General features: G+C 39.2%; 1 protein-coding gene across 1 annotated transcript in view; it reads left to right on the top strand.

Annotated features, from left to right (window-relative positions):
• Positions 1 to 13,741: 13,741 nt before the first annotated feature.
• The window catches only part of LOC308244236 (uncharacterized protein), a gene marked incomplete at both ends in the record, with an annotated part of 54,829 nt that continues 48,209 nt past the window's right edge, over positions 13,742 to 20,361 (top strand). The window contains one exon of the mRNA XM_080660208.1: positions 13,742 to 14,672. Within this exon, the coding sequence (XP_080516334.1) occupies positions 13,742 to 14,672 (931 nt within the window). The remainder of the gene's footprint in view (positions 14,673 to 20,361) is intronic.

Below are 20,361 nucleotides of genomic sequence, written 5' to 3'. Positions count from 1 at the left end.
GTCAGTGAATCCAATTAAAAGGAGAGATAAATAGGCAGAAAACCCCAAGCTTCTAATATTATTTGTCTCTGCACGACTTATTCTCCAGTCATATGGGCATTCTCACTTTGTTGTTAGACTTGTTTACTGTGAATCCTGACTATTCAAATTTTTACTCCCCATTAAAACTAAATTCTAAGGTATTTATGCTTACTATCTGGCAGAAATTTCTGTTTAGCCAAACATTTTGGTTGCTATCCCTTGAAACACAGTAGAACACATTTTTCTGCCATATTTGTACATTGTAAGATGTGACTATGTAGCCTATATTATAGCTAACAGGATAGGTGTGGAAGCGATGTGCACAGTTTTTAGACTTGCACTATGCAAATATTCAATAGGTGATCCACCATCCCTTTTCCCCATCTACTGGACATTGTAAGCTTCATGTTGATAATGAATGAGCTTGATCTTCTGTCTCTGGTATAGTCTTCACCCAAAGGACAGGCTATCACAGCAAGTTTGATAAAGCTTCTCCTCTACTTCAACTCCAGTCAGTTGTCATCTGACTTGATTGATAAAGTATCACAGGGCTATCCTTGCCACTTACTAAGGAGCAATACTCAGAATTAGTTCTAGTACAATTATGACCCATCCTCAAGTATTGTTAGAAATACATTCTGTTAACATTTTTAATATGCTTTTATTTTTATTTTTTAATTTTATTGATTTTAGAGATAGGAAAGGAGACGCAGAGAGAGAAATGTCAATGATGAGAGAGAATCATTGACCAGGTGCCTCTTGCACGCCTCCCACTAGGGATGGAGCCCATAATCCTGGCATGTGACCTGATGAGGAATGAAACTGTGACCTCCTGGCTCAGGGGTCAATGCTCAACCACTTAGCCACACTGCCCAGGCCATACTGTTAAATTTTATGGTATAGACATTATATCTTGACTATTGGCATACTCCTACTCAGACAACCATAAATTCAAACCTGGCCCAGGACAATCATATAAGGAAAAATTATATTAAAAATAATATACACAAGTTTGTAATACCGCCCACCCTTCTTCAAATCTCCTGTCTTATAAACCTTTCCAGTGAAGTTCCTCTGTTACTTCCTCTCATATTCACTGTGAGGTAGAAATTAGCTAAATAAAATTTCAGCTATTTAATATTTCTTAAATATGTTTTTATTTATTTTAGTCAGGAAGGGAGAGGAAGAGAGAAATAGAACAGCAATGATGAGAAAGCATCATTGATAGGCTGCCTCCTACACTCCCCCTAATGGAGATCAAGCCCACAACCAGGCATGTGCCCTTGAGCAGAATCAAACCCGGGATCGTCCATCAGCAGGCCAATGCTCTATCCACTGAGCCAAACCAGCTAGGGATAGCTATTTAATATTTTTCAAGCACTGTTCAAAATAACCAGTGTTTACATTACCCTTTTCACTTTCTGATGAGTCTATCACTTTGAGAACATTATGGGGGGGGATGGCTATGTGATATTTTGGGTTTTTTTACCTTTTATGTACATTGGTAGAAGTAAAGTATGTGACTTTATCAGAAGAAGTTTATTCAAGATACCCCACAAAGGTTTGTTCATAAAATATTGTTCCTGCTGTCAATCTCTTTCAGAGTCCATGAGCTTAACTCAGGGAGTAAATTTAGCTCCCATGTACAAATATTTCCTATTTTATAGCGCAATACCCAATACATCTGAATTCTTACAGGCTAGGATAAATAGAATAAATCTGAAAATGTGTATGTGGAGCAAAAGTAGCTTTCTCACACCCAACAATTGATATTTCACTATTAATTCTTTGGTGACATCCTAATAAATAATCTATTTTCATATTATTCTGAACAAGTGTGTTTCTGTGGAGGTCTTTCAAATACAAAACTTCAAATAAATACCTTACAGCCATTTTAAAGAAGAGATTTTAAAATATGCAAAAACATAAATTATTTTTAAAAGTAATGAAGCATTCATAAATTAAGAACTATACCCAGGAATTTTTATGCTAAAGCTTATGTTTAGTTCCTTGTGTTTATAAAGCTAAAATATAGAATTTTATGATACTTTTATAAATTGCTCCTAGATTTTAAATATGCTTAATGAATATGTTCATGGATATACAAAATGTGTGGATGTACATATTCAAAATACTAGCAAGAGCTATCTCTATACTATGTATGATTTTACATGTATTTTCTTTTTTATTATCAGATTTATTTTTTTACAACTAAAACCAAGTATTTATAAAAATTAATAAATAAGGAAAATAACTCACTATCAATTTTAAAAGACCTATGGTGATATTGATTGCATATCTTCTGTTTCTGATCTCATGTCTGCATCTGTCCCCAAGAACACAGTCCCCACTGCTGCCTTTAGGACATTTCTTACGCCCACAGTTATTTAGAAATTAGATTTATTGGGGAGTTTTCAATCAGAGTCACCAAGGATATGAGTATTTATTTACTTATTTACGGACTGAGTACATTTTTTTTTTAATGTGCCAAAGTGCCAAAGGCATCATATCTTCAAATTCTCTAAAAACCAAAAAGAGGTCCTACACACACTAGCTTTTTGACCCCTTTTTTCTTTTCATTTTTATTTAAATTTATTGGGGTGACAGTAATTAATAAGATTGTATAGGTTTCAAGTACACATTTCTATAAAATGTGATCTGTATGTTGCATTGTGTGCCCACCACCCAAAACCAAATTATCTTCCATCACCATATATTTGTCCCTTTACTACCCCACCCCCACCTCCTTTCCCTCTGGTAACCACCATACTGTTGTCTGTGTCTATGAGTTTTTGTTTGTTTCTCTGGTTTGTTCACTTGTTGCTTTCAGTTTTATATCCCACATATGAGTGAAATCTTTTGGTACTTGACTCTATCTGACTTATTTTGTTTAGCATGATATTCTCAAGATCCATTCATGTGGTCACAATCGGCAGTATTTTACCTTTCCCTATGCCTGAGTAGTAATCCATTGTGTATATGTACCACATCATCTTTATCCAATCATCTGTCAAAAAATACTTTGGTTGTTTCCATGTCTTGGCCATCGTGAATAATGTTGCAATGAACGTGGGGGTGCATATGTCTTTGCAAACAAATGCTTTCAAGTTTTTGGGGTAGATATCCAGAAAAAGAAATTCTGGATCATATGGTAACTCTACCCTTAATTTTTTGGGAAAATGCACTGTTTTTCCCTTGTGGCTATTCCAGTTTACATTCAGCAATGAGCAAAGGTTCCTTTTTCTCCACAACCTCACCAACATTGTTATTACTTGCCTTGATGATAATAACCATCTAACAGAAGGCTATTATGTGAGATGGTATCTCATTGTAGTTTTGATTTGCATTTCCCTGATAACTAATGAAGTTGAGCATCTTTTCATATATCTGTTGGCCATTTGTATGTCTTCTTAGGAGACGTGTCTGTCAGGTTCTCTGCCCATTTTATAATTGGATTATTTTTTTGCTTGTTTGTTTAGCATTTTACTTAAAGGGAGTACAAGAAAATATTGCTTTAAAAAGTGAGATCAAGATCTTGTTGAGAGAGTCCCTAAAAGATTTTAGAGATAGAGAAATCCTGCCTGTTAGGTTGAGTGAGGCTTCAAAAAAAATATGTGACTGGCCGTGCACCTACCTATCTCCGCTGACACATTCTGCTCAGTTTTTGTCATCCTGAGGAATTTGGGGATTAAGTGACTATCTGAGACTATGATTGTCAGAAGAGTAAGCATTTTCTTTGTTGTTTATTTTCTACATAAATTATACAATGATGTTTTGCTTCTGAAATCTAAGGTGATGTGATATTTTGTTTAAAATTCCTTAAAAAATTAAGACCAGTAATTATTGTTGTTATTGTTGTTAATTCCCTTCTGTGGACATTGCTTTTCAAAGAGATTAGAAGGAGGACATACAGAAGGCCAAGAGACATATGAAAATATACTCAAAGTCACTAATCATCTGATAGAAGCAAATCAAAACGACAATGAGGTACCATCTCCCACCTGTCAGAATGGCTATTATCAATAAACTAGAGGCCAGGTGCACGATATTCATGCATTGGTAGGGTCCCTAGCGGCTTGCAGCTGCCTGCCGGGGCCTCCCTTCATTCCATGCTGCCCCCTGGTGGTCAGCGCACATCACAGCGAGCTATCAAACTCCTGGTGCACTTGAGGGGGGGTGTCCTTCAGCCCAGCCTGCACCCTCTCCAATCTGGGACATCCCTCTCACAATCTGGGACTGCTGGCTCCCAACCACTCACCTCCCTGCCTGCCTGATTTCCCCTCGCCGCTTCTGCCTGCCAGCGTGATCACCCCCTAACCACTTCCCTGCCAGCCTAATTGATGCCTAACTGTTCCCCTGCTGGCCCGATCGCTCCCAACTGCCCTCCCCTTCCAGCTCAGTTGCCCTCAACTGCCCTCCCCTGCAGGCCTGGTCCCCACTAATTGCCCTCCCCTGCAGCCTGGTCCCCCCCAACTGCCCTCCCCTGCCTGCCCTGTCACCCCCAACTACCCTCCCCTGCCAGCCTGGTCCCCCCAACTGCTCTCCACTGCCTGCCCTGTCACCCTCAACTACCCTCCCCTGCTGGCCTGGTTGCCTCTAACAGTCCTCCACTGCAGCCCTGGTCACTCCCAACTGCCCTCTTCTGCCAGCATGGTTGCCCCCAACTGCCCTCCCCTGCTGGCCCGCTCACCCCTAACTGCCTTCCCCTGCCAGCCCACTCACCCCTAACTACCTCCCTCTGCTGGCCTGGTAGCCTCTAACAGCCCTCCCTTGCAGGCCTGGTCCCCCACAACTGACCTCCACTGCCGGCCGGGTCACCCCTAACTGCCCTCCTCTGGTGGCCTGGTCGCACCTAACTGCCATCCCCTGCAGGCCTGCTTCCCCCCATCTGCCCTCCCATGCCAGCCCGGTCTTCCCTAACTGCCCTCCCCTGCCAGCCCGATCACCCCCAACTGCCCTCCCCTGCTGGCCCAGTCACCCCAACTGCCCTCCCCTGCTGGCCCACTCACCCCTAACAGCCTTCCCCTGCTAGCCTGGTTGCCCCTAACTGCCATCCCCTGCAGACCTGGTCCTCCCTCCACCCCCCACAGCTGCCCGCCCTCCCCTGAAGGCCTGGTTACCCCCAACTGCCCTCCCCTGCTGGCCCACTCACCCCTAACTACCTTCCCCTGCTGGCCTGATAGCCCCTAACAGCCCTCCCTTGCAGGCCTGGTCCCCCCCAACTGCCCTTCACTGCCGGTCAGGTCACTCCTAACTGCCCTCCCCTGCTGGCCTGGTCATGCCTAACTGCCATCCCCTGCAGGCCTGGTTCCCCCCATCTGCCCTCCCGTGCCAGCCCGGTCTTCCCTAACTGCCCTCCCCTGCCAGCCCAATCACCCCCATCTGCCCTCCCCTGCCGGCCCGATTGCCCAAACTGCCCTCCCCTGCTGGCCCAGTCACCCCAACTGCCCTCCCCTGCAGGCCAGGTCACCCCCAACTGCTCTCCCTTGCCGGTCCAGTCACCCCAACTACCCACTCCTGCAGGCTCGGTCACCCCCAACTGCCCTCCCCTGCCGGCCTGGTCACCCCAACTGCCCTCCCCTGCCAGCCCGGTCACCCCTAACTTCCCTCTCCTACAGGCCTGGTCGCCCCCAACTGCCCTCCCCTGCATGCCTGGTCGCCCCTAACTGCCCTCCCCTACCGGCCATCTTGTGCCCACAAGAGGGTGGCCATCTTGTGTGAGTGTGTGACAGTCAATTTGCATATTACCTCTTTATTATATAGGATGACAAGTGCTGGTGAGGATGTGGAGAAAAAGGAACCCTCGTGTGCTGCTGGTGGGAATGCAGACTGGTTCAGCCACTGTGGAGAACAGTATAGAGTTTCCTCAAAAAACTAAAAATGGAACTCCCATTTGACCCAATGCTCCCACTTCTAGGAATATATCCCAAGAAATCAGAAATACCAATCAGAAAGGACATATGCACCCCTATGTTCATAGCAGCACAATTTACAATAGCTAAGATTTGGAAACAGCCTAAGTGCCCACCAGCAGATGAGTGGATTAGAAAACTGTGGTACATCTACACAATGGAATACTACGCTGTGGTAAAAAAGAAGGAACTCCTGCCATTTGCAACAGCATGGAAGGGCCTGGAGAGCATTATGCTAAGTGAAATAAGTCAGTTGGAGAAAGATAAATATCACATGATCTCACTCATTTGTGGAATATAATGAACAACATAAACTGATGAACAAAAACAGATCCAGAGACAGAGAAGCACTGATCAGACCATCAAACCTCAGAGGGAAGGCAGGGGACAGTGGGGGTAAGGGGGAGAAATCAATCAAAGGACTTGTATGCATGCATATGAGCTTAACCAATGGACACAGACACTAGAGGGGTGAGGGCATGAGCGGGGGGTGGGGGGCGGTAATGGGGAGAAAAGGACACATATGTAATACCTTAATCAATAAAGAAAATAATAAATAAATAAATAAATAAATAATAAATAAATAAAGAGATTAGAAGGGGGAAAGGAGAGAAATTGGGAGAGAGAGAAACATCAATGAGAGAAAGAGGCATATAAACTGGTTGCCTCCCACACATACCCTGCTCAGGGGTAGGGAGTGAACCTGAAACCCAGGTAAGTGCCCTTGACCAGGAATGGAACCAGGGACCCTTCAGTGCAGGCCAGCATCCTAACCAGTGAGCCACACCATGCTGGCAAGTAATATTTAAGTAATTAAATATATATATTAAAATTTATTGACACCTGCTTATGGATTAGTAAAATTAAATATATCTCAATGTAGCATGGTTTTTTAACATCCAGAAGCAACCTGTGTCAAAATGTTATTCATACCTGAAAACATATATCTAAAGAGGGAAACACATATATTGTAGGTGTGTGTATATATGTGTGTACACAAACACAGACATACACTTTCCTCAATAAAAGGACATATTTGTTAGTGTTCCAATAGTTTCTTCTCCTACTCACTTGTAAATTTAACAAGAATCATCTCTGCAAGAGAGATAGACATGGAGCCCTTACACTTGACCATCCATTAGTTTGTCAAAGTTGGTCTCTTTGTATGTAGGCAAGGAATAAACATGGCTCAAAGACAAAATATTTTTGCAATAAGGAACGCTGTTCTGCTGTGTGCCTATAGAGGAAAGCGAGTTAAGAAGAGATGAACTAAGAATAGGTTACCAGGCTTCAGATATATTTCATTTCTGTAACTCAGTATGAGCTACTGTGGTTGGTTTTTCTCTGTGGTCTTAAAATACTGCCTCTCAGCCGGGCTGGCATGGCTCAGTAGTTGAATGTTGGCCTATGAATCAGGAGGTCATGGATTCCCAGTCAGCGCACATGCCCAGGTTGCGAGCTCAATCCCCAGTGTGGGGTGTCGGAGAGGCAACCTGATGATTCCCTCTCAAAAAATACTGGCTCTCAGGAATTAACTTGGTTCTGTTTCCTTAACATGGTGTTTTAAACATTAGAGGCTGAACAGTGGAAGCTGAGCACTAAGTGGGGGAAGATTCCTGCCTTCACTTTAGTAAAATATGCCCTAGCCAGTTTGGAAGAGCCCCAGGTTCAGTTCCAGGCAAGGGCACATAACTTGGTTGCAGGCTCCTTCCTGGCCTGGGCCCTGTTCAGGGCTCGTGCAAGAGGCAACCTATTGATGTGTCTCTAACATCAGTGTTTCTTTCTGTCTTTCCCTCTCTCTTCCACTCTCTCTAAAATCAATGGGAAAAATATACTCAGGTGAGGATTTTAAAAAGTAATAATAAATAAAAGGAACTAAGTGAAACTATAAGGCCTCCACTAGATGCTTTATTATAAGCAATTTAGGAAAATTACAATGCAGATACAGAATATTTCAGTATTCAAGGGTGAGTAATTAGTTATATGTTAGGATCAAATAGGAAACAGCTAGTAATGAAAACAGAATTTCAAATCCTTGGCTTCTGCTTTAATATCTCAATGAGGTGTTTTGAGAAGATATGTGGCATCTTAAAAAAGAGAAAACTAAAAAATTAGAAAGAGAAAGGGAGCTCTCTCTTTGGTCATCAGAAGGAGCTCTCAGCATCAATGGGTCATTGCGTAATATAATTGCTAAAGGTTTAGCGATAACAACTCCACCAAAGCAAAACTTTGTCAATAGCTGCCATGTTCAGTCAAGGACATGGAAAACTTTTGTTAAAGATATTTTAAAAAGGGAGTGCCAATTGCATTGAGGGAGAAAGCTAGTGTATTGGAGGTCAGTAGGTTAAACATGCAAGTCACATATTGTAGGGTAAAATTTTTTTGAGTATTTGATTGTAAGTCTGGAATTTTGCTAAGAGTGTGATATAATTTGAATAAATCATAGTCCCAAATCTCAACAAAGTACTTCTTCCTGCTGAATGCTAACAGAGTAATAACCAGTGTTCCAATATGGCGCAAAAGAGAGGCACTTAACCCAGACAAGTGGCTCAAGATAATTTTTCAAAGGAAGTGATCCCCAAATCACTGAAGTATATTATCAGTGTTAGCAGTTGGCGACAGTGGTTGAATGTTAGATATTTTTATTACTATTCCCTAAATTGGATAATCCTGTTCCAGAGTATTCTCCCATCTAATTCAGAACTGGATTAACTTAGAGCATGTTTCCCTTTCCGGGAATCTCATCTTTAAAGATGATTTTTCCTTGTCTTCTAGCTTGCATTTATTCTGGTGAGGAATCTGTGATCATTCTTATGTCTGTCCCAGTAGCTGCTTTTTGAGGGGTTTTTAATCACTTGTTCCTAGGAATTTAATTTTTATTATCCTTGGTGTGATTCTTTTGTGTTTCTCCTTCTTGATGATTATCAAACTTTTTATTATCAAATTTGTACAGTTTCATTCATTTTCTTTAATTTCTTTGAATATTTTTGTCATCCCTGCCTCAGCTCTGTAGTCTTTCTTTATTCTCACTCCAATTACATGTGCATTAGATCAGTTAATATTGTCTTACAGGCTTTAAATCTATTTATATTTTCAGTATCTTCCCCTCTCTGTTTCAGTGTATCAGATTTTAGTTGCTCTATGTAAAAGTTCTTTTATTTTGCTTTATCTATAAGGCTATTAATACCATCCAGTAAATTCCTCATTTCTGGTATTGTATTTCTGAAAAATAAGTTCTCTCCTAGAATATGTTACCTAGAGTACAAAAATATTTTTAGTAAAACTATAATAGAGAATCTTCTTTAAAACTTATTAAAATGGCCCTAGCTGGTTGGCTCAGTGGATAGAGCATCAGCCTGTGGACTGAAGTGCCCTGGGCTTGATTCCAGTCAAGGGCACATGCCCATGTTGTGAGCTTGATCCCCAGGAGAGAGTGTGCAGGGGGCAGCTGATCAAAGATTCTCATCACTCATGTTTCTATCTCTCCCTCCCTCTCCCTTCCTCTCTGAAGTCAATAATATATATATATATAAAATTATAAAAGTTGAAGAATACATAATTTTTTATTTGATGAAAATAATTATATTCATATATCTATATCTATATCTATATATAGATAGATATAGATAGATAGATAGATAGATAGATAGATGATAGATAGATAGATATAATAGACTTACATGCTAAGTGTCCCTCCGACCATCCGACCAGTCGCTATGACAAGCACTGATCACCAGTGGGTGGGCGCTCAATGCAGGAGCTGCCATGATGTGCACTGGCCATTTACAAAGAAACGGCACCACAGACCTGGCGCCGACAAAGCAACACTGGGCTTCCCTCAAGTGGGGCACAGGCCCCACCACCATCCTGGAGTGACAGCCCACCAAATCACAGCCAATGCTGCTGAGACCCCGTGGCACAAATGCGGCCCACAGCCCAGTCCATCCCAAAAACAGTTGCTATGGGGATCGGGTAATGACGTCACATAGCAACGCCCAAATTCCTCTCCCTAGTGACAACTAGCCTCCTTGCAGTTTCTTCAGCTCAGGAACACGGCTTGCTTTATAGCCAGGTGCAAACATTTAACACTTTAACTAGATGTCCGTGAAGTGTTTTCCCATGCCTCATCTCATTTGATCCTCATAAAAGTCCTGGAATAAGTAGATAGGAGACTCAGTGGAATCCTATTTTCTTTTCATCAGTGGGAAAACAGAGATTTAGAAAGTTTAGACACTTGACCCGACTGTAAAGAAGTAAGAAATGGTGGACCTTGAAAATGACTTCATGTTTTCTAACTGCCCAGAATATAGCTCAACACTGCTGCAGTTAAATATTTTACCCTTTGTTCTCCCTCCGTGATCTACAATAATAATGTGCTTCGTGTTGATATTTATTGCTGTGCTGCTGACAGTTACCTGAAAGAGATGTTGGGGTGCTTTACTGGGCTGGGAAAAGTTTAGCTAAATCAGAAAGCAAGTCTAATTAAGCAAGTTATATATATATATATATATATATATATATATATATATATATATATATATATCGCTGGCGCCAATTGCATGGGTGTAAAAGGAATGCGAGAGGTGATATAACTATAGTTTTTATACATATTAAGAAAAGCATAAGGGATTGTTATTAAAAGTGCATATCATAAGCTGACAACTTAGGTAAAATTTATATTATGTAATAAATAAGATGTTTAAATACATAAACGTGTATGTTTCTTATTGTAGTAAAATATGCATAACACAGAATCTACTATTTTGACCATTTTTAAGTAAGATTCAGTGGCACTTAGTATATTTATATTGTTGTGCAACTATAAAAATATGTTTTGTCTCCAGTTATAAGACATGGTTGCAAATTTTATACATTTGTGAATAATGCAGTCAGTGTATTTGGAGAAAGAAAAATCTGGAAGGATAAGATCTATCTGTAAGCATTAGCCTTATACAGGGAGGGGCAAAAGTATGTTTACAGTTGTTCATATGGAAAATATGCCTGGGCAGTGTTACTCAGTGATTGAGCATGGATCTATGAACCGGGAATCCACAATTCAATTCCCAGTCAAAGCACATGCTCAGGTTTTGGGCTCATTCCCCAGCATGGGGGGTGCAGGAGTAGTCAATCCATGTTTATCTTGTATCAATGTTTCTATCTCTTTATCCCTCTTCTTTCCTCTCTCTAAAAAAAAAAAAAAAAAAAAAAAAAAAAAAAAAATCAGTTAAAACATGAACTATGTAATTTAAATGACACAGTTGTCCTCCCATTTTTCATAGCTATGCTATTTACCATAGCTAAGTGCCGGAAGCCAATTCCAGCATGTCAGCAGGGCTGAATCATCTGGAATTGCTGAGGGCATTTCCTCAAACCTGAAAAGGATGCATTAAATGATTGCTTGCTGCCAGACAGCTAAGGGCATCTTAATCTACATGTTATTGCCTCCTACTGGCCAAACACCTGAACAGCCATAGGCAATTTTTCCCAATCTGACAAAGGATTCTGTAGGAAACCCTACCCTTTGATGTGTATATCTCCACCTTGCCTTAGGACAAATTGTGTTAATAAAAAGCAAGAAATCCTGAGAGAAGAACTTAGTTCCTTTAGCTAAGTCTTCTCTGACTCCCCGTAATGCCTTTCAAAATTATGTTTCGTCTCTAGACTCTTGATTAATTTGTACACAGTGCCTTCTCCAGGTTCCTGAACCCTTCTAGATGCCAGATCAAGACCACTGGCAGCTAAGATCTGGAAACAGCCCAAGTGCTCATCAGTAGGTGAGTGGATAAAAAAGCTGTGGGACTTTTATACCATGAAATACTAGGCAGCAGTAAAAAATAAGGATCTCTTACCCTTTGAGACAGCATGGAGGGTCCTGGAGAGTATCGTGCTAAGCGAAATAAGCCAATCAGAGAAAGACAAGTATCACATGATCTCACTTATATGTGAAATCTAATGAACAAAATACACTGAGGAACAAAATAGATCCAGAGACATGGAAGCATGGAACAGAATGACGAATCTCAGAGGAAAGTGGAGAGTGGGAGGTGAAGGGTGGCAGGAAGTGAGTACTGAAAGAACTTATATGCATATATGCATAACCCATTGACACAGACAATATGCAGGGAGGGGACAGGAGCAAGGTGGAGGAGGTTAAAGGGGGGGGGGAACATCTGTAATACTTTCAACAATAAAGATACATTTTTTAAAAACAAAATAAATACTCCTGCAACATCTTCATATCTCCAAGGAGACAGTCCCACTAAAGCCTGTTTCATTGTGTATTCACCAAACTTCATTTCTCAGAAAATTAATTAGCAATTCTTGATTGTAGGTCACCAAGGACCATTTGCTGTTTTCACTTAATGACTTTTTCGGCAAATTAAAAAGAAAAGTCACATTTGACATCATAAAAGCATTTCTCTCTGTCTGGATTATTTAACTTATTATCACTTCCACCAGTGGAGAGAGTTCTCAGCATTTAGAGTAATTTTTTTTCAATGATGGAGACTATAGTCTTAATATTGCTATGTTTAAATAGCCAACAGAAGTTCTGATTTACTAACAGAAGAGTAAGTATGATAGTTTGTCTCTTTGATTTTGGGATCTAGATTATAATTTCCTCTGACAAGTAAATGGATTTCTGTGATAGTGGTAGTTTATATACTCCTAATGTGTTTAAGATATATTTATTAAATTCTTTTTTTGAGAATGAATTTCCTTCATGTGAATAAATATTGTCTGGGAGGTTTATGCATAAGACACATAAACAAACCTGTGTCTTGCTTAATGTGAGAAACATTCAGGGTAACTTTGTATAGACTATTCAACCTCAAATTAAAAATAATAAAGTATATTTATATAGAAATATACAAGCTTGCTCTTTGCATTCCTCTTCCCACCCCAAAAAGAATAACAAAATGACTGAAGTCACAGCATCTCATTACAGATTCCTGGGTCCATTTTGAGCATTTGTTTGGAAGATAAAATAAACATAAATCAATTAATTACATGTTCTGGTCAGTCTGTTTATTGACTTCTATTATAAAATAAATTGCAATATCATGGAGAAAACATATATTTTCAGCATTGAATAATGTTCAAAGTCTGAATGACAAGTCAGATTTTACAGTGGCACACATATGTGAGAGTGTAGGAGAAAAGACGGAAGGTAGGTGAGCTGCAAAAATAAAAAATAAACATATATATAATTTCTACATCTCAATTTGATATAAATACTTGATAGTTGTTGAATGAGTGACTAAATTTCCTAAAAGGATTCTGACTATTGAGTAACCCATGATCCTCATTTGGTGATTTTTCTTTATATTGGAAGCTTTGTGAACTGGATGGTCACTATAATTCTGCCCCAATATCCACAGGAACAGAACACAATAAGTTAAACAATAAAGTGGGCATTCTCATAAAACAAGTAAACTAGATACACAATGGGAACATATTTTTATTACTTTATGTCAGAAGATGTCAATATTTGACATATTGATTATATACTAGGAACATTTGAGTCCCTTCTTAGTGTAGTATCAATGAAGATAATTCATTGACTGGAAGATGAGGGAGGGAAGAGAAGACAGTCATCATTTGTCAGCAACAAAGGTAACACACATAGTCAGTAAAGGTAATGCACTTATTCAGAGCAAAAAAGATGGAGTGTGTAACGGGGAATGGGAGCAAGCCACTGTGTTTGAGGTTGGTAATAAGAATTAAGTTTTAGAACAGTTAAAATAAGCTATAATCTATCAGAAAATCTCTCTGAATATCGCATGCAGATTGGAAGAAGTCGGAAGTCCATGATGAGAAATGGTACGGTGACAACATTCATTCTGCTGGGACTGACAGATGACCCTCAGCTGAAGGTTCTGATTTTTATCTTTCTATTTCTCACCTACACCCTGAGTGTAACTGGAAACCTAACCATCATCACACTAACGTCTGTGGATTCTCACCTAAAAACACCTATGTACTTTTTCTTAAAAAATTTCTCCTTTCTGGAGATCTCATTCACATCTGCCTGTATTCCCCGGTACATGTATAGTATTGCAGCAGGTGACAAGGTCATTACCTACAATGATTGTTTCATCCAAGTGTTTTTTACTGACCTCTGTGGAGTGACAGAATTTTTTCTTCTGGCTGCCATGTCCTATGACCGCTATGTGGCCATCTGCAAGCCCCTGCATTATACGACCATCATGAGCAGCAAGGTCTGCCAGACTCTTATCATTAGCTGTTGGATGTCTGGTTTATGTGTCATAATCCCACCACTTAGCCTGGGTTTAACTCTAATATTTTGTGACTCTAACATGATTGATCATTTTACCTGTGATGCATTTCCCTTAGTGAAAATCTCATGCTCAGACACATGGCTCATCGAACAGACAGTCATAATCTGTGCTGTCCTGACCCTGAATATGACTCTTACTTGTGTTGTTCTGTCATATGCTTCCATCATCAAGACAATTCTGAGATTCCCTTCTGTTCAGCAAAGGAAAAAGGCCTTCTCCACCTGTTCTTCCCACATGATTGTGGTCTCCATCACCTACGGTACGTGCATTTTCATCTATATGAATCCTGCAGCAAAGGAGCAAGTGACCATTAATAAAGTAGTTTCACTGCTCATTTCTTCTATTTCACCTATGTTAAACCCATTTATTTACACACTGAGAAACAGTCAGGTTAAGAAAGCCTTCAAGGATTCCATCAAAAGAATTGTTTTGCTCTCTTCTAATAAAAGGAAATAATATTTTCAGACATCTCAAAAACAAAAATACATTGTATTTTTGAAGTTTATAATCTTGTTTGTTTTTTAACAATATATACATGAGTTACTTTAATTTTCTCAACATTTCTTTTTTTAATTTCTTTGTTGATTAAGATATTACATAGTCCTTATCCCCCCCCCATTACTCTCCCAACACCCCACTCATGCCCTCACCCTGCTGTTGTCTGTGCCTATTGGTTAGGCTTATAAGCATTCTTTGGTTGATATCTCCCCGTTACCCCCACCCTCCCCTACCTTCCCTCTGAGGTTTGACAGTCTCAACATTTCTTCAACTAAACTCCCATTGAACCCTGCTCAAGCCATTTTTGTATCTTCATTTTTTCAAACTAATATATGATAGTTTTCTATGTCAATTTATTTAAAATTTTTAAAATAAATTAACTTCCAAATACTATTTTAATATATGTAAAAGTCATTCCTTGGGAAAATATAGGGTAAAATGCTTCGTAGCTCTACTCAAAATGCACACAATAGTGATACCTAAACATGTGTAAGAGAGTAATTTTGTGTATAATGTCTAAAACAGATGAAAAATCACAAGTTAAAATACATGTGAAAGATTCATAGCACATCTAATATTGAGAAAACAGAGGAAAATATTACTACCATGAACACAGAAATACTGGATAAAAATGAGTAAATATTCATTTGAATCTATAGCTAAAATATTGCAAACTCATAAATAGGAGATGTCAAAATTATTCAACTCTTAGTAGAGCAATAATGTATAAAATGACTTGTGGGTGCTCAGAAGATTATAGACTGGGGATGGGAATAAGAGATTGCATTATGGATCGCAAAGGTTTAGGTTTAAAGTCTCAAGATTAGTAGAGCACTTGAAATGACACAATAGCTGCACATGCAATGAAAGTTTGAATTAGAAAACCATGCTAGTGTAAGTATTAAAATGCTTGGTTTATCTCTTCTTATCCACCCATCCCCACATCTAGGTATGTCAGTCTGTTCCATGCCTCCATGCTTCAGGTCTTATTTTGCTGGTCAACCCATTTTGTTCATTAGATTCCATAAATAAGTGAGATCATGTGGTATTTGTCTTTCTCAGATTGGCTTATTTCACTTTACATAATAGTATCCAGGTCCATCCATGCTGTTCCAAATGGTAAGAGATCCGTCTTTTTTACAGCTGCCTAGTATTCCGTTTTGTAAATGTCCCAAGCTTTTTTATTCATTCATCTACTGATGGGTATTTGGGTTGTTTCCAAATCTTAGCTATTGTAAATAACACTGCTATGAACATAGGGGTGCATATGTTATTTCTGATGGGTGTTTCAGGCTTTTTAGGACATATTCCCAGAAGTGGGATGGCTGGGTCAAACGGAAGTTCCATTTTTAAATTTTGAGAAAACTCCATACTTTTTCCCACAGTGGCTACACCAATCTGCATTCCCACCAGCAGTGCACGAGGGTTTCCTTTTCTCCGCATCCTCACCGGCACTTGTTGTTGTTTATAATAGTGATACACAGCTTAATTGTATTTCTTACAATTCATGCTGTCTTCAAAATGATGAAATTTGGCATATCTGTTTTTTATCCAGAGGGCATATTTACATATCCTGAAAACTCAAGAAACTTTAATAGAAAATTAATGGAATTAATAAGGGAATTTGATGTTTTAACTGAAAAAATTAATAAATATTTTAAAATCAGTGGACTTGAATAACAATAAACAACAGGAAATCAATCAGCAAATATTATTTCAGTCACACAGTCATAAAAACTTAATTACAGCCCTAGCTAGTTTGGCTCAGTGGATAGAGTGTCAACCTGCAGACTGAAAGGTCCCAGGTTAGATTCTGGTTAAGGCACATGCCCAGGTTGTGGGCTCGATCCCCAGTGAGGGGTGTGCAGAAGGCAGCCGATCAATGGTTATGTATCATCATTGATGTTTCTATCTCTCTCTCCTCCCTTCCTCCCTTCCTCTCTGAAATCAATAAAAATATATATTTTTAAAAAACTTAATTACTAAGAGAATAAATTTAACAAAAAGTACAGTATACATATAAATAAAGTATAATATCTATTTGAAAGTATGAAATGTGATTAAAACAAAAAAGAGCAATCAATATTCTTGGTTGGAAAATTTAAATATGAGCATGTATATGTGTGTATGTATATATTATTTAGGTATGGTAGAAACATTTATTTATTTATTTGTATGTAGTCACTAAGCACATAGAATATTAAAGGAAGGCAAATTTTAATGCAGGTTATCTGAAGCAGAAACTAAGAGATACAATCAGAAAGACAAAAGGAAAAAATCAAGCTTTATTCATGGTGGCCAAGACATGGAAACAACCAAAGTGTCCTTCAATAGATGATTCGAAAAAGATGTTGTGGTACATATATACAATGGAATACTACTCAGCCACAAGAAAAGATTAAATACTGCCATTTACAATATTATGGATGGACCTTGAGAATATTATGCTAAGAAAAATAAGTCAATCAGAAAAAGCTAAGAACCATGTGATTTCCCTCATATGTGGGATATAAAACAGAAACTCATAGACACAAACAACAGTTTGGTGATTACCAAAGGGGAGAGGACTGGGGAAGTAGTAAAGGGTAAAGAGGGCCAAATATATGGTGATGTAATGTGATTTGACTTTGGGTGGTGAACACACAATGCAATATATAGATGATGTATCATAGAGATGTACACTTGAAACCTATATAACCTTATTAACCAATGTCATCTAAATACATTGAATTTAAAAATAAGTAAACCCTAGCCAGTTTGGTTCAGTGGATAGATCATCAGCCTGTGGACCGTAGGGTCCTGGGTTTGATTCCGGTCAAGGGCACGTAATTTGGTTGCAGGCTCCTCCCCGCCCAGGCCCTGGTTGAGACGCATGTAGGAGGCAACCAATCGATGTATTTCTCTCACATCACTGTTTCTCTCTGTCTTTCCCTCTCTCTTCCACTCTCTCTAAAAATCGATGGAAAAATATCCTTGGGTGAGAATTTTTAAAAAATAATAATAGAAAGAAAGAAAAGAAGGAAGGAAGGAAGGAAGGAAGGAAGGAAGGAAGGAAGGAAGGAAGGAAGGAAGGAAGGGAGAGAAGGAGGGAGGGAGGGAGGGAGGGAGGGAGGAAGGAAGGAAGGAAGGAAGGAAGGAAGGAAGGAAGGGAGGGAGGGAGAAAGGAAGGAAGGAAGTATAATCCCAGTTATATACATTTTTTTCTTTTCAAATAGATTTCTATCTACACAATGATAAAATATCAAACATCTGTTACCAAGGAGTTGTAACTTATAACTGCCCTCCTCTGCAGGCCTGGTTGCCCCTAACTGCCCTCCCCTGCTGGCCCAGTCACCCCTAACTTTCCTCCCCTGCAGGCCTGGTCACCCCCAACTGCCCTCCCCTGCAGGCCTGGGTCCCCCTCCCAACTGTCCTCCCCCGCAGGCCTGGTCACCTCCTACTGCCCTCTTCTGCCGGCCCGATCATCCCTAACTGCCCTCCCCTGCTGGCCATCTTGTGTCTACATGGGAGTGGCCATCTTTGACCACATGGGGGCGGCCATCTTGTGTGTTGGAGTGATGGTCAATTTGCATATTACCTCTTTATTATATAGGATATATATACACATATATATGTTAAGATTATGTTTAAGTAAATAAATACCATGTATTGAGCCCCTGCTATGTGTCAGGCCTTGTGCTAAGTGATTTTCATGCTTATTTCAGAACTTGACAAACTTTTTCTAAGGGCCAGATAGTAAATATTTTACGCTTTGCTCTGCTGTTGTAGTGGGAAAGCAGCTGTAGACAGTACAAGTGTGAATGGCTGAAGCTGAGTTCCAATATCACGTTATTTATGGACTTTGAAACTTGAGTTTTACATAACTTTCACGTCATGAAATATTATTCTTTTGATTTTTAAAAACTATTAAAAATGTAAATGCCATTCTTATGTTGTGGGCTGCAAAAACATAGGGGGTGGGCTAGATTTGGCTTGTGGTCCATAGTTTGCTGACCCCTACTTTATCTCATTAAATCTGCACAATATATCTCACGAGGTAGTTATAGTATCTCATGTTATATATGAATATTGCGGAGGTTTAGTATTTCTGCTAATCTTTGGTAATCAGGTAACATCCCACCAAGAAGTTAGTGTGATTTTTTTTTCTTTTGACTAATGACATGTTCATGATGTGTAATAGAACAAACAGTTTCCATTGTTTTCTGAGAATATTTTAAATATCACCAATACAGAAGGAAGACACCTTTATCTTATTTTTCATGATTTCAAGCACATTGTTGATGCTTAAACTCTTTTATTATGACATATAACAAACACTTTGTTTTAGGCTTCTCTTCCATTTAGTTGTGTTTTATTTGGGCTAATGTTAAAATGTACTGATGTCTCCTGAATATACTTTGAGGAGAGAGGAGGGCGGTTCTGAGTGTTGTCTGAGTGATAGCAGGGAAAATCAGTGTGGGATGAAAACGTAGTCATCTTAAATGCAGTTAATCGAGAAATAGCTAAATGTAGACTATTAATGCATGTGCATGCACACACATATAGCGCTCTCTCTCTCTCTCTCTCTCTCTCTCTCTCTCTCTCTCTCTCCCTGGAGAGAGAATTCCCTTCCTGAACTTGACTAACCCAGAAAAGATATAAAAGGAGGTTTTCTCTATTTTACATTCTCAGTGTGCTGTATTACTGATGCCTCGGTGAGTTTAAATAAAACTGGACTCACAAGAATTCACATGTATTTCCAGCATATTACATTTTGCACGATAACAAAATTCCTTTATAATATGGATTTTTTGTTTAAATGGATTTAGATAGAATATGAGCCAAATAATATTCCTTGAAACACAGTCTCTGCATACAATAAAGGTCTGATCCATCATAGATATTAGGTTTAGCTCCCAGAATTCTCCTATATTTAAAAAACTTGAAACTTTTAATTTAAATGATAGGCAAAATTTCATAACGCATTCATTGCATATGACTAAGGCATTTAAACCAAAAGGGCTACAATACAGGGACAGGAGAATCTCATGTGCTAATGAACAACATATCTACTGTTTGCATGTTTGAAAAATCTAAATTGTCCAGCATGGCTGTGTCTAATTGTACATCACAATATCAGTAGGTAATTGTGCTTTCTATGAGAAAAATTGGTTCCGAAGTCAAAATGTCATCTTGCTGTTAAATAATCCCACAGATTACTAGAAACAGAGCTAGAGAAATTGTGTTAAGACAGAAGATGTGATATGAATCCTGCTCATTTCCCAAGACATGACTTCCATTGTAATGATCTACCTAGCACAGAAGCTTCCTTCTGCGGTCTCCGGCTCACCTGCTGCCACATGCACAACTCATTAACATTCGGTCAATACAGCACCATTTGTGCAGTTAACCTCTGAGCAAAGTGAGGTCATTACTTCATTATGATGAATTCTCTAATAACACAACTTGCATCAAGAATGAATATTTCTCTTTTCCTCATTTATGGTTAAATGAGTAGTTAGTGTAACACCAGGGATTCATTATATTATCGTTCGCCTGATCTTGTGTTGAGAATTCAATGGACTTAGAGGAAACTTCAGAACCCTCTTGCTAAGGAAGAGTTACATTTATCTTTGGCTACATCTACATCT

This window comes from Plecotus auritus, assembly GCF_963455305.1.
Source record: "Plecotus auritus genome assembly, chromosome: 3".
NCBI lineage: Eukaryota > Metazoa > Chordata > Mammalia > Chiroptera > Vespertilionidae > Plecotus > Plecotus auritus.
This window is presented reverse-complemented; position numbering and strand designations above follow the sequence as displayed.